Raw genomic sequence first — 14,861 nt, 5'->3', positions numbered from 1 at the left:
TCCTAGGTGACTGGAATGCAAAAGTAGGAAACAGAGCAGAAACAAATGCTATAGGGAAATTTGGCCTAAGTGTAAGAAACAAAGCAGGAGTACAAGTCACAGAATTTTGTGAAGCCAACTAGTTATTTTTACTACAAATATATATTTCAGGCAATCTATCAGGTGACTGTACACCAAATAGGAATTAAAGAGGCTCATAATTAGAAGTAGGAAATGGTGAAGTGCTGCCAAAATAAGACCAGGAGCAGATTCTGGACATGACCATGTACTATCAATATCAAAAATCAGAGTAAAGCTGAAAAAAATCACTAACAGAAAGCAAGAAGTGACAGAAATAAATAGCAGCAGAATTCTGAATACAACCTTCCAGTGATTATCACACAGACAAAAAGAACTACTACGATGGCCAGTGCAAAGAAATAGAAGAGAATGGCAAAAAAAGAAGGAAAAAGGAGAGGGAAATTCAAACCTAGATTTGAAATGCTAAATGAAGAGAAGGCAGAAACTATATACAGAAGTATTATACAGAAGAGATAAAAGGATGGCAGGCTTCTTCAAAGAGGGATCCTATGATAAAGAGTATGCAATATTATAAAAATGAAGTGAAAGGTGCTGTTAAAGGATTTGGAAGGAATATAGCATCCAGGGTAGTTAGAGTACACTCACAGAAGTATTCTAAGCTGTAGACAGAGAATCAATCCAAATGCTAACAATGACATACATTTATTTATTTATTTATTTATTTGGGGGGTATTTCTAACCTGTCCAATCACTGCACATCTCTGAACGGCTTAAAACAATATGCCAGCAAAGGTCCACAAACTGGCAATGTTCAATATACATTCCAATTTCAATCTCCAAGAAAGAAGATGCTAAGGAGGACAACAACTATAGGAGCATTAAACTAATTTCCCAGACAAGCAAAGTGATGCTCACCATGCCTGATCAAGCTGGATCATGAAAAGGAAGAGGCACTAGTTACCATATTGCAAATATACGTATGTTGACAGAAAGATATTTCAAAAGAAGAAATGCTTTATACATTGCAACAGCAAAACTGCTGATTGTGTGGATCATCAGTAGCTATGGGTTGTTCTGAATGCAATTAATGGCACTAGATTGTCCTGATGCACAACCTGTATTGCGGATCAGAAGCTACTGTCACAACAGAATGTCCTCAGAGAAGAACAGAACGTCCTCAGAGAAGGGTGTATTTTATCTCCTTATCTGTTCTATCTGTACACAGAGGAAGCAGGAGTGAAAATTGCTGGAAGATGCATCAATAATTTAAGATATGTGGCTGATACCATATTACTAGCATAAAGCAGCAAAGACTTGAAACAACTCCTGATAAAAGTGAAAGAAGAAAGTGCAAAACCAGCAGAACATTAAAAAAGCAAAAAATCACAGCTTTAATGTCAACAATGAAAAATTGAAATTGTGAAAAAAAAAATTGCATACCTTGGCTCAATTATCAATTCATATGGAGACTGTAGTCAAGAAATTAGAAGAAGCCTGAGAATGGTAGCAATGAAAGAAATAAAAAAAATCATCAAGTGCAAGGAAGTTTCACTGGAGACCAAGGCCAAGATCATCCATACTACTGTATTCACAAACCCTATGTATGGGTGAAAGCTGGACAATGAAAAAAGTGGAAAGGAAGAGAATTGATGCATTTGAAACTTGGTGCTGGAGGAGAACTTTGTGAATATGCTGGACTGACAGAAAGATGAACAAGTGGCTACAAGATCAAATCAAGTCAGAACTTTCCTTGGAGGTAAAAATGATGAAATTGAAATCTTCAAAATCTTTAATATAAATATTAAATCACATTTAAAAACGATATTAAAAACAATTCTGACTATAGATTAACTAGTAAAATTCAGTAGTAGTTAACTATAGATTAACTACCACTATTAATTCCAACTACAAGCCAGAGAACCCTGAGTGAACAAATGGATTTTCAGGACGCATTTGACACGTATGTCAATTTCTTCCTCCTGACCTGCATGGAGAGAGGGGGGTTCCAGAGTGTGGGTGCCTGAGGCCTGCCTTTCAGGTACTGTGTGGCAGCGTTCAGGTACTATGTGGTCATGGAACAACCAGCAAGGACACATCTGACTATCTTAAAGGATGGCTCAGTATATATAGGGAAAGAAAGTCTGGCCCTGAGTTGATTAGGGGTTTATATGTCAACAACTTCACCTTGAACACAGCTGAAGGTTCTTTTAATACACCTGTTATATGAGCATAGCTGGGTTTCTGTGCGATCACCCCACCTGCTCCATTTTGCTCTAACTGCAGCTTCCAAACCAGGTTCAAGAGCAACTGCATGTAGAATACATCACAGTAGCCGAAGTCTAAGTTTCACAGTGCATGGATCATCGTGGCTAGACTGTCTGTGTCTAGGGAAGGGAGTAGTTGGTGCACTCACTGAAGTTGGTAATGGGCCCTCTGGGCCACTAACATCGTGCAGGCCTCCACTGACAGACGGACAGAAGAACATCCTCAAACAGGTCCATCTCCAATCCAGGCTGTCCCTGGCACCCCAAAGTAAAGGCTAGATCAATGCTTTGGCTTGCTCTGTGTCAATGACAAACTGAGACAGCTGAAGGATTGTCATGGAGGGCATGAAGTCCTGAGCTGGTCCTGTCAAGGCAGCATCAACAGAGAGGTTTAGGTCTCCCAGAAGCAGAGATCTAGGATACTGCAACACCACTGCTTTCTTAACTCAGTCGGATGTCACCATACACACAGATTCTCACTGTATCCTTTATCAGACAAGGTCCACCTGGACTTACAGTCACCGCTGTCTACGCCTTCACACCAGTTGAGGGGGAGCTGAAGCATGAGCACAGTCTGAGCATCTAGGGTTTTCCATTTTTTGTCTTTCCTACCCTCAAAAGTGTCCACTTGTACATCCATGTTCAGCAACAGTATGTTTCTTGCTCTCTCCAGGGATAACAAGCAGATCCAGAGAACCATCTCAACCCCATCAATAATGAAATAATGGCATAGTAACAGAATGAGCCCACCAAAGAGCCAACCCATTAGCACGGAGCAGAACACAGTCTTCTCTTCCCCGATCTGATGGCATCACAAAAGATTCTGCACCTAGGCGGGCTCCATGCCAGGTAGTCAGCCAATAGGTGAAGGTGCTCCCAAGAAGGAACTGGGGCCATGAGGGACCAAGGCAGGAGGGAAAATATTCCAAGCAGCTCCTGGCTAGCCCTCCTCCACCAGACATCTGGGCATGCACGTGGCTGCCCTGCTGGTCAGGTGCCGGCAGCTAGGAGGAATGGAGGGGAGGTAGCACAGGAAAGGTCGGTGGAGCTATCTGTCATGGCAGGGGGAGAAGCGAGGGCAGCTTCCTAGTATCAAAGAAGAAATGCCATGGCATGATTGGCAGGCAACTGACAGGCCATGGGGCGGAGGGAAGAGTGGAAAATTAGGATGTGAAGGGAGCAAAGCAGGTGTGCAAAGAGAAAGGCACAGCAGGAAGAGAAAGGTCCAATGATAAGCTCCCCTCACATGTAGCCAGGACAGCTGCTGTGCTGCCTGGACCATTTAGTGCTGTGGCAGGATCCTGTTCCTTTCACAGGCACCAAGCTCCACATTCCTCAGGCAACCCAACACGGCCTAGAGTTCCCTGAAATAGCCACAGTTGGTGCTGCCATCTTGTCCAGTGGCCCTCAATGCACACATCCTGCTAGACGAGGCCTCTCAGGTGGCGCAGCACTGCTGGTGAGAATCCAGAAATCAGCACTTGAGGCGGCACACAGGGAAGCTCAGAAGGCATGGGGCCATCAGGGGCAGCACGTGTCACTCTTCCCTGCTGCAGGACTGGTCTGAGGTAAGTAAAGAACGGCCAATGGGGCCGGGAGGCCTCGGCCAAGCCGATCAGGCCAGCTGGCTAGGACCATCCAGACCATCCTCCAGTGGAGAGAACACAGCTGACTTCCCTCCTGCTATGGCAAGCACAGCATGCTTTCCCTGCCTGCAGGAAATAGGCTCTCCTACCTGACCCAGAGGTGGGTAAGAAAGGTGCCTTCCCCTGTGGGAAAATAACCCCTACTTTCCTGTATGCCTCAGGGTACAGGAAAGGGGCAGGCCAAGGCAAAATATGAAATGGTTTGGGTGAGTACACGGAACAGAACGTGCTGGCCACTGGAGGGGTCGACCCTCTCCCCCAGCCACGGATGTGCGCATGTGCCTATGACAAAGAGCAATGTGGAGGAGAATGCAACAGTTGCTGAGCCCTAGCCCTGGTCCAGCAATCCAGGTGACCAGGCCCAGGGCAGTGGCACTGCAGTGGAGCCTGGTGCATCTTTGATCTCCACTGCTATGCATCTTCGACCTGAAGGTCGGCAGGACAATCTGGGGTTCTGTGAGAAATCCAAACCAAGCTCCTCTGATGGGACCCAAAGCCATGTCTACTCCCCCACTGTATCTCCCAAGCTGCCTTGGGAATCAGGCCCAGCTCCCAAGTCATCCAAGGAGGCAGGGCAGCATGGCTGATGGTGTTGTCTACATGGATGGCACAGGTGTGTGTTCCGGAATCACCTGCTGCGCCTCCTTTTGCTGCTTTTCCTGCTCTTTTCCTTCAACCAGCCTGAATGAGGCAGCACTCCTTAACTCTTGTGTAGTGAGAGGTGCTGTGCTCCTGCTGCAGCCAGGAGGAGAGAAAAGGCAGCAAGCAGATTCCTGGCCTGGGCACAGCTCCAAGCCTCATCTCAGTGGGGCCTATTCTGTCCTCATGGCTGCCACCATGAGGCACCACTTGCTTCAGAATATGGGTCTCCAAGAGCACCCACTACACGGTCGATCATGGCAGGGCACTCTGTGTCACTCCCCGTGCTCAGATTCCTGGTGAAAGGCCAAGCTTTCAGCCTCCTCCCAGAAGCTTTCCTGAGGTTCATAGTCCCTTCAGGCCTGAATTGGAGTCCCTCATCAGCACTGATGCAGGCTTCCCTACCTGCCCTCTCACCTTGGCCCAGCAACCTGATGCTCCCCATTCTTCTGCAACCTCCTGGCTACTGCCTGCTTACCTCCAGTCACTGGAGAAGTTTCTGGTGGTACATTTCTGGCCTGTGATGTCATGCAAATCTTAGCTGTAGTGTGGCTCTTCTCAGTGACCAGTGGGACTCGGGAGCATTCTGTCCCAGATATTCTCAGCCAATACATACATGTATGCGGGGTTCCCCTGGGGATATTTGAGGCAGCGTCCTTGGACATCTGCATTCATGTGGTTCCAGAACTGCGCTGGCCCTCCCTCTTTCAAATAATATTGGGAAATAAAACAATCTGTCTGCAGATTTGTGCCCTTGACCTCCTGAGCGCATTTCTGTCTGCTTTGCGAACTGTACTTCTGCTGAGTTATATGTCCTTCCACAGGGGTCAGGGAGGGAAAATGTTTTGTCCGTGGTGCGGTTTGAATCATTGGCCTCCCGAGTGTATTTGTGGCTGCCTTAAACAGACGTTGTCTCAGGGCTTCCTAGATATGACTGCAGCTGCTCCCTTGTTCCTTGTGCTTCTCGTATGCTGTGGAGGGGATGGCAGAATGCAAGATGGTGTTACCTCTGTATTTGCACAGCATGTGGGTATTGATGACACACTCCCTCGCTGCTGGCCTGTGCTGGTATTTCCAGAGACACTGCAGTTTCTACCGCACTGTTGTCTTTTCTGGTGTTGCACTTTTCTCCTTGTCTCCCAGGCGTAGCATGCACTCAATACTCTGGCTGGTCCTCCAGCACAACCGTGACACATCTCCAGTAGCAACACAATATGTGTGAGCGTTCTGTTATCTTATGTGAAAATCCTTAAACATAACGTATGTGTAAAACACGTGTGCCATTCTGAATCACACCTTAAATTGGTTGTTTATTTATATCCCACTTTTCCACAGTAAGGTGCTCAAGGCATTAATGTTATGTGTCATTGCAATTCCCATAAGAATCCTGTTTATAATCTAGGTTGAATCAAGGCTGTAAACAAAATCAGACATCATCAGCTACTATCTCCCACACATGCTACTAGTAAACCTGTTTGTAAAATATTTTTGTAACAGCAGGTGGCAACCTTGGAAAACTGGATTTGTTAGACATATTTACTAGCTGCAAGGCATATGTTCTGCCCTGATGTTGGCTCAGCCAACTGACTTCTTGCTGAAAAGATTCACCATAATCATATACTTTCTTGAACAGTATTATTTCTTTCCTCTTTAAAGTCACTGTTGCCTCATAACCACTACAGAAATGTTGACTGCGTTCACTCAAGCACTGTGCATTGTATTAAAGCAATTCACTAAGACTGCATTTTCACTGTCATTGCTATTAATTTCCTGCTTGAAATAATCTGGCCTGGGTAACGGTAAAGAAGATGCACACCTGTGGTCAGCAGCTAGTTTTTGAGAATGGAGGGCTGTATCCAGCTGGTGCCCTTCTGTTGATCTATGGATATAGGATGTAGTTAAATCTGTTCCATCATGTTTCTCAGACAGTCTGGCCCCTTTCATTTCATTGCCCGTTCATGGATTGAATCAGAATTTTTTGTTTTCTGAACTTGAATTCATGTGCACTCATGTAATTCTGCATTTTCAACATGTACACAACCCTCCACAATGTGAAAAGTCCTCTGAAATGTGTTTTTTATGCTTGGGTCTAAGGGGGAAAAGGCATAATTTTGGTAATTTTTTATTTTGTATTTTTCTAGAACTAAATTTTCACGAGCTTTTGGAAAGTAAAGAACCAGCTGGCAAATCTGCAGAATTGGTGGGACTGAGGAAAAGCCAGTCCACTGTGGAATCTGTAGACAAGTTTCACAGTATTCTGAACTCTTTTGAATTTGTTGCAGATTTCTCCAGCTTCTCTACTGTGAACTGGCACAAACATCCAGCATCAGTGTAAGAGGAAAGTGATGCACCTGCACCCTCCTGCTATAGCATTTCTACACAGTGCTGAAGCTTCTCCCAACTTTCACAGCAGATATTTGGGAGGAATGAGAGGCTACAAGGAAAGGGGAAAATAACCAATATTAGGTATGAGCAAACAAGTGATGTTTGAGATCCCCAGGATTCTCCATCATTATCTGGCCATTTGTCTCCTGCCAGATTCTCATTCATATTTGTAATTGCTACTCACTCTGCATGAACAGGAAACTTGCACAAATCAAGCAGCAATTGAAGGGCAGGTTTGTACTACTTTCCTAATTCACATTACTTTCCACCATAGACACCTGCTTGCACTTGCACTTGGAGTTTTGAACAAGGCATACCTGCATGTCTCCTGTGGAAAAACAAAATTCTCATATGCCCCTCCCAAAGTGGTCTCTCTCCTGTTCCACTGACAGACGACTCTGCCTGATCAAACAGTGTTCTGTCAGCAGGACTTAAGTGAGATGCAGCTCTTGTTAAAACTGTGGAGGTTCTTATCCCCAGCACTTACCACCCATACCCAGAGTGGCTTGCCAATGGACACGATTACTTCAGGGGATAGTTGGCTCATGATTCTTGTCCTCCTCTGGACTGGGACCTCAGACACCACCATCATTTGGTGGTGGATCCAACTGTGGTATAGGGACTCCACAGTTGTTGACCTCTTCTGTACATTTTTCTGATTACAGTTTTGTGGAGATTCTTTCTATCTAGTGGTCACCTGAGGTGGGAAACTATTTAGACACAAGGGGATATGAAACCTGAATTGAAAAAGCTGCTTTGGTCGCCTGGGTATCTCACAGTGGCTAGCAGAATGTATGGCTTTTTTCTCCTTTGCTTCTGACTGCTAAGCTTCCATCCCATATCACTACTCCTATCACAACTACAAAGTATTCAGGAACTGCTATTTGAGAAAATCAGATCTAATTGCTGTCCTCCCTTCAAAGGGGATAAGAAGGATAGGATTCATTTCTTGATTGCAATCCATTGAAATTACAGTGCAAAAAACATTACATGGAAATTGGATTGCAATATTGCTGTCCTGCTTTTTTTTTTAAATGCCGAAATGCCGAATATATTGTTATTCTATATTCTGAGCACTGAAGCCAGTACTGAGGAAAAGTGGCATAGAAATGTAATCAATAACAGAGCAGGTGTATACCTACCTGTATCTTGCACACACATGCTGTATACTACTTTCTCTCTCATGCACACACATACAATAATCCCCAGAAGGGTTCAGTCAAACAGTATTTGCTCTCCCTCCTTTGTGTATGGGCATGGACACATATCCTGTGTTCCCCACTTTCAGCCTCTCCACATAACACACATCTGGTCCCCAAACAGGCTCCATGCCAGGGCTAGAACTAGGAGCCCAGAGAATTGCATGCTGATACCACAAGTGGTTAGTCACCTGTGGAGTGGTGGCTTATTCATTACACTCAGCCCACATAAATCCCTCAAAAGCTCCCACCAGCCTGGAAGAACTAGGACGCTTTCAGGACAGGCTGCGGCTTCAGCCACCCGCAGTATCTACCATGCCTGACTGCTGGCTTCTGATTCTTGGCTGCCTCAATTTTAGCACAGATACTCTAGAACACCTCTCAATGATGGGTAGAAAGGGCAGGGCTAGATATGGATCTGGCAGTGCAAACAGTTCCACCTCTCTCTGTAATCTTCTGCCTGGATATTTACCTAACCGTGTGTCAAACAGAAGGAGCAGAGAAACAGGAGAATTGTGATTCCTCCTCTGCCAGAATCCCTATGCTCACACTAGGAAGAATGAAATTATAATAAATTTCAGAGAAGAGAACAAGAAACCTTGAAATATAAAGACCGTGAGCCAACTATCCTGAAATGATAATAATCAGCTTTAGTAACTTGTTCTAAAAAGAAAATAATAATGTCTTTATCTTTCATATGCTGCTGATTACTTTTTATTTTATCTCAGTGGTGTGTATGATTATGGGAAATAAATATATATAAGGAGGAGAAAATCAGAAAGCATAACTTTGATGGCTGTGGGCCAATGAATTAAATGAATGAATTCCTAATTTGCTATTTCCAGAGCAATATGAAAGAGCAATATGCACTCATTAATTTCACACAGTTATTATTTCAGATGATTTAGCTCTAATTTGTCCTTGCTATGTTTGTCAATAAAAGCATTCCACACTTACCTTTGAACACAAACTAGCCATAATTAAGCATGCTGAAATAACTGCAACTGAAGATTTAAGCACATATTTTTGTTCCAGTGAGAACACTGAAATGGAAAGAGGAATCATGGTGGAGGAATAGGAAAGGACAGAGGCAGACAATCTGTCTCTTCCTTTACAGGATGGATGTTGGGGGACAGGTTTTTCCCATTTATTTACAGATTAACTGGCTCCTCCTCACATGCCCTTAGAGTCTTATTCTCTCTCTTGTTGGAGAAGCACCAGCACTTTCTGCATTCTCATCAAAGCTGGACAGATTGGGGCTCCCTCTCTGCAGGTGGACCACTCCTCTTGACTCTTAGATGAGGTGATCTGACAACTGCTATGACTGCTGAGCTGACCTCCCAGAGAGCCACAATCTGAAAAGCATTTTGGCTAGACACTGGTGTAACTGTTTTGTTTTGTTTTGCATAGTTTTCATTGAATATTTTACTTGAGAGAAAGCAAAACTCAGTGGTAATCCTTTGCATGAAGAAGACCCTAGCTTTAATCCTGGTATCTACAGGTAGAAGGTGGAGGAATAGGAAAGGACTGTAGAAATCAAAATAGAGTAAATAAAATGAATGAATGAATAAATCGGTAGCAAGTGAATGAAAAAACTTTTCTGCTTGATATCCTGGAGAGATGCTACCAGTAAGAGTAGACAATGCTGGACAATATGGACCTGGTATCAGACAGTTTCTTCTTTTCTACAGATGACCAAAAACCACTGAATGATTAGCATTCACATGTAAATAAGCACAATCCCAGAAGAATTTTATGAATGGTCCCAAATAGTGGTATACTTCTTCACTACCAGCTAGTCACATTCATCAGTTAATCTGCCTTTTGAAACATCCACAGAATTCAACCACTAATGTCAAAATTCCATACTACATTTTGGGCATTCACTATAATGTATAACACTGCAGTTTTGACACAGTTTTGCCACTTACAGCCTGACAGAAGAACATCCATTCATTTCATATCACATTAACTCCAACTACTTTGAATTAACTTGGCTATGGATCAAGTATCAAGCTGTCTCTGGAGCATTAGAATGAAATTTTACATCAAATTGCAACTAAATTCATGAATTGTGATATGAGCCAATAAAACAGGATTAGCTTACAGATCATCATCACCAACATCATCGAAAAGGTTTATCACTCTTTTGGAACACTTTGTCCTTTTTTCAATCAGAGTTTTCCTGAAAGCATTCAAACAATTTATATACACTGAACAAGCATTTTACTCCTGGCAGTATGGGGCTGTTTCTGACAGATTCTATGTAACACTTCTATAATTCCTAAATGTACATCCTGAAAGTGTTTGGATTTGACTCAAAACTGACAATGAATGGTATACTCTGAATTCTATCTGCTTCTTACCTGGGCATCGTTGTTCACTGCACCGTCTAACTTCCTCTCCAGCTCCTTCACATTGTTGCCCAGTAACTGCAGCTCCTTGGCATATTCTCATTCTTTTCTCCCAGCCTCCATCACATGACTTAGAACAGCCACTCCAATGGCCCCAGTGATTCCACTGACCATTAGCTGCTTGGAAGAATGTAATAGTCAGGCAGGTTCCAGCAAATTCTATCATACCAATTCATGTATCAAAAAGAAGCATTTTGAAGTGGCAGAGTTTTATAGGTTAATAAATAACTAAATGGCCATGGATATGGACGTGATCCAGCCACAGTTATTCACACATAACTCACATTCAGTTCAGAGGGAGAAAGTGAAACATAAGCTTAAACCAACCTTTGTAATAAATAGGAATTCAATATGCTTAATTTTGTTTATGCTGTGCATTCTAAACTGTTAAAATCAAAGGACTGGGCTTTTGTTACAGGAGAAATTAGGCTGCAGTTCTCTACACACATATGGGGAGAATGAAACCCACTGAACACATTTACTCCTAAGCAGGCATACATAGGATTGTACTGAAAGTATGTGTTGATGGCGACCATATTTTCAGAGGCTGGGACGTATAAAAATACAATATTTTAAACTGCAATCACAAGCTATTTTCATTTAAACTGCTATTCTAACATTTCAGTATAATGTTTGTACTGTTTTCTTTCCTTTGTATTCATCTCTTTATGTTTTGTTCAGTTCTATTATGCTTTTCTCAGCATGCTTTTCATTAATACCACTGTATTGTATAATTCAATACAGTCATTCATATCAAAAAGGCTAAGAAAAAAATCCCTATAATCTATTTATAATAGTTGAAAGAATTACTGTTTGCAGCTTTGCTTCATTGTGCAGATAAATCTGGATTTTTTTCAACCTTTCAAACATCTCTCAAGAATTTTTTAAATGTTTCCTAATAGGTTCAACATTGAAAGTCTCCTGCCTCTATAAAGAGGTATTTGTGGTATATGACCCTATGGTCATATTCTCAAGAAATGTATGCTGGATTTCTCCTTCATTAGGTTCACTTGGAGGCTACTTTCATATTCGTTCATGCCATATATTCACAACCTACTCTGAAGCCATTGTGGTTAGAATAAATTAAACATTGCAAATGCAGTAAATAATTATAAAGCATTAGAATAAAAGCAAATATTAAAGTTGGCTAATACAAGGCAAGGCAAGATTAAAGTTGGTGGCACTTTCTTCCACCAGTGGCAGCAGGTAGAACAGCCCAAATTGGGGTAGTCTTTGGGTGATGTGGGAAAGAGCCAATTTTGGATCCAGCTTGGAGAACTTGGAAATACGTGGATTCACCAACCTGAAAAGCTCAATGAAAGCTTTTTCATCCCGACCAGTACAAGTTGCAGAGCAGATGATGAAGCAGGAGACAATCTTATGTCTCAATCTTATGTCCACTTACTTAAAAGTAAGTCCCATTGTTTTCAGTGGGATTTCATGTCTGGGCAAACATGAAAAGAATTGCAAGCTAAACAGCCTGGGCAAAGGTCTTCAGCAGGACCCGGAAGGATAACACACCTACTTGGGGACGGGTATCCAAAGACTGGGTCACACCACCAAAAATACCATGTCTCAGTTCGCTACCAGTCTTAGGACGTTTGAAAGTAGAAAGTAGTCAGGGAATTTCCCACCACATATGATTAATTTCTGACCAGTGAACTCAGAGTTCCCATGTCTAAAATGCCCTCTTCAATTCACTGCCTTGAGACATGGGTCCCTTTCCTCCTCTGCCTATCCCTTGTCTTTTCCCAGTAAATCCAAAGAAACTGCCCCACTAACGTTCCCTTTGAGATATATTGTCCAGAGCATCATACAAACAGGCTTTGTGGTAACTGGGAAGCAGACAAGGAACTAATGTGTTATTCCTGCTTCTTTCATAGCTTTCAGCAAACTCCCTTTGCTCCTCTGCCCAACTTGGCTATTCAATGCCATGAAAACCCGATGAGACCTCAACTGTCCACTTGGACAACTTTCTAACTTAGAACAGGAAGTAGACAGAAAAGAGTCTGGAAAGTCAGCAGTTAAACTGCTTCCACTGTCCTCATACATCCTTTTGTATTATTCTATCCTCCAGTGCAAGAGGGGAATAGGAAACGCTGTGGGGCAGGAAGCATTTGATTCTCTACCTTGCTAAATGCATAGTCAATTACAGGGCACTTTGCAGGTCACATAGAGATAAAGGTGAACACTAACTTAGCAGAATCTCTTTGTAGATACTTTGAAGCTTTGCTAATTCTCTTTTTCCCTGGTCTACAGCTAATGGAACAGTCCAGTATGTACCTAAACCCCACCTACCTCTGCCACTCAGCAAACTGATCTTTTCCTAGACCTCTTAATAAACATGCTCAATATGGGATTTTAAAAATGTTAAATAGTAATCAAGAATTGGAATTATTTGAAGCCATCAAAAATGTGGGAAAGGCCATGGGTGCTTACAGACAGAGAACATCTAGCAATACCCATCCAACAGCAATTATTCCATCATTACTTTCTTAACAGATTTTTGTGAGGGGAAACAGATGGAAGAAGCACTGGAAAAACATAAAATTACAAAATTGCAATTACACTGTCTGGATGCCCTGCAAAATTCCAGGAATGAAGCAGGAAACTGCAGCATAAAGCCTTATCTGGGAGCAAACTTGGTGTGTGTTGCTGTAAACTGTTTCAAGAATATACAGAAGGGAAAATATTCATAATTACGTTGATTTACAATGTGTTACACCCAACCTATGTGAGCAGACTTCTGTTTGCTCAGTGGAACTTCCTACCCTTCCTCCTGCACTCTCAGTTCTTCTCTGGAGAATCCTTCTGACTTCCAGAGTAGATTTGGGGTGTGTGCAGGGGCTGTAACAGGGAGGGAAAATCTGTTCCATCAGCAGCCACTATCAAGCTGGCAGGCAGATATACGATCCTATGTAATTTGCATTTCACAAAAGGTTGTAGGTGCTTCCTTGCATGATTAAAATTCCATTTCAGTTCATCCCCCCACTAAAAATTCCATTAACAAAGCACTAACCCACCTCACTTCTGACAACAAGGGGAGTGGAAGAAACATCCAGGCATGTTGTTCAACATCCAGGCAGGTTCAAGCAGGAGCAAGCAGTCCTTGAGGTATACTGGTCTTAAACCATATGGGGCTTAATGGCCACAAAGGTTAAAACTTTGAGTTGTGCCCAGAAACACAGCAGATACCTCCATCCAGGAGTCCTAGAGGGTGCAGTCATAGCACCACAAGGAATAAACCAGCCCAAATTAAAATCCCCTTAGCAGGGAAAACTCATGCCAATTTGCCAATTAAGTAGCAAAGAGGGTTAGAAAGTGCATCTTATTTAGAAAGTTGGAGTCAAGTGACCTGGCTCCCTAGTCAGCCATGAAACTCACTGGGTCAGCTTGGATCCACCAAAATACAGCCTATACCAGGGTGTTGTGGAGACAGGGTTTAGAAAAAAGGTAGGGATTGGTAGCGTTGGACACAGTGCTGGATCCCTGATGAAACACATATCTTCTAGGAAGATTAAAATCTTTTCAGTGCACTGAAATCTCCCCCCACCCCCACATCAGAGTTGGCTTTCCTCCTGGAGGGGGCCTTATGTACCTGTACATTCGGGGTTGTAACACTCCCTGCTTTCAGCCCAGGGCCCTCTGCACTCCGAACCTCCGTGAGCAGCTGCTGTGCACTGCCGACTTCTCTGCTGTGTGCCGTTGGAACAGGTCACCGAGCACTGACTCCAAGCACTCCACTCTTGCCACTGTCCATCAACTATTGTTAGACACACAAAATAGAAATAAAATCTATATTACTTTCCCAGCTAGACACACTGTGGTTTCTTGTGTACATGTTTTAAAAAGAAGATGATTGATTTTATGCCGACAAATAAAGCTGTACAGGGTTCACATCAAAACTGTATATTCATTGCTTGTCTTCAAATGTATTTGTATATTCATATTATATATGCTATAACAAGAACCTAAGAAAAATCACATTGGCTCAGACCAATGGTCCATCCAGTCCAGTACTCTGTTCACATGGTAGCAAACCAGCTGCCGCAGGATCCCTCAAACAGGACAAGTATAAGCTGCTTAGCAGTTGGGGTGTGTAGGCAGACCTCTAGCGTATGACTCTGATAATGGAGGTGGCACATGGAACCTCAGATTTGGGCCAGCAGAGAAATGCAAAAAATAGAATTGTTCTAGCATACTCCTAGCTTTCTCCTAGGCTGGAGTAATGCGACCAGGTACTGGAGAGGAGAGGGAAGAATGCACCGATTTTCCCTTCCAAATAATGGGTGC

The 14,861-nt window shown here is 43.0% G+C and overlaps 1 protein-coding gene across 1 annotated transcript in view; it reads right to left on the bottom strand.

Moving 5' to 3' along the window:
- The window catches only part of ADGRB3 (adhesion G protein-coupled receptor B3), a 499,090-nt gene that overhangs the window by 285,970 nt on the left and 198,259 nt on the right, over positions 1-14,861 (bottom strand). Inside the window, exons 5-6 of the mRNA XM_044421464.1 lie at positions 14,167-14,331; positions 10,521-10,685 (exon numbers count right to left, since the gene is read on the bottom strand). Of these exons, the coding sequence (XP_044277399.1) occupies positions 10,521-10,685; positions 14,167-14,331 (330 nt within the window). The remainder of the gene's footprint in view (positions 1-10,520; positions 10,686-14,166; positions 14,332-14,861) is intronic.

The sequence above is a fragment of the Varanus komodoensis genome, unplaced genomic scaffold, assembly GCF_004798865.1.
Source record: "Varanus komodoensis strain SLA01 unplaced genomic scaffold, ASM479886v1 scaffold12, whole genome shotgun sequence".
Taxonomy (NCBI): Eukaryota; Metazoa; Chordata; class Lepidosauria; order Squamata; family Varanidae; genus Varanus; species Varanus komodoensis.
Note: the sequence above shows the minus strand (reverse complement) of the source record. Positions and strands in the feature narration are given on the sequence as shown.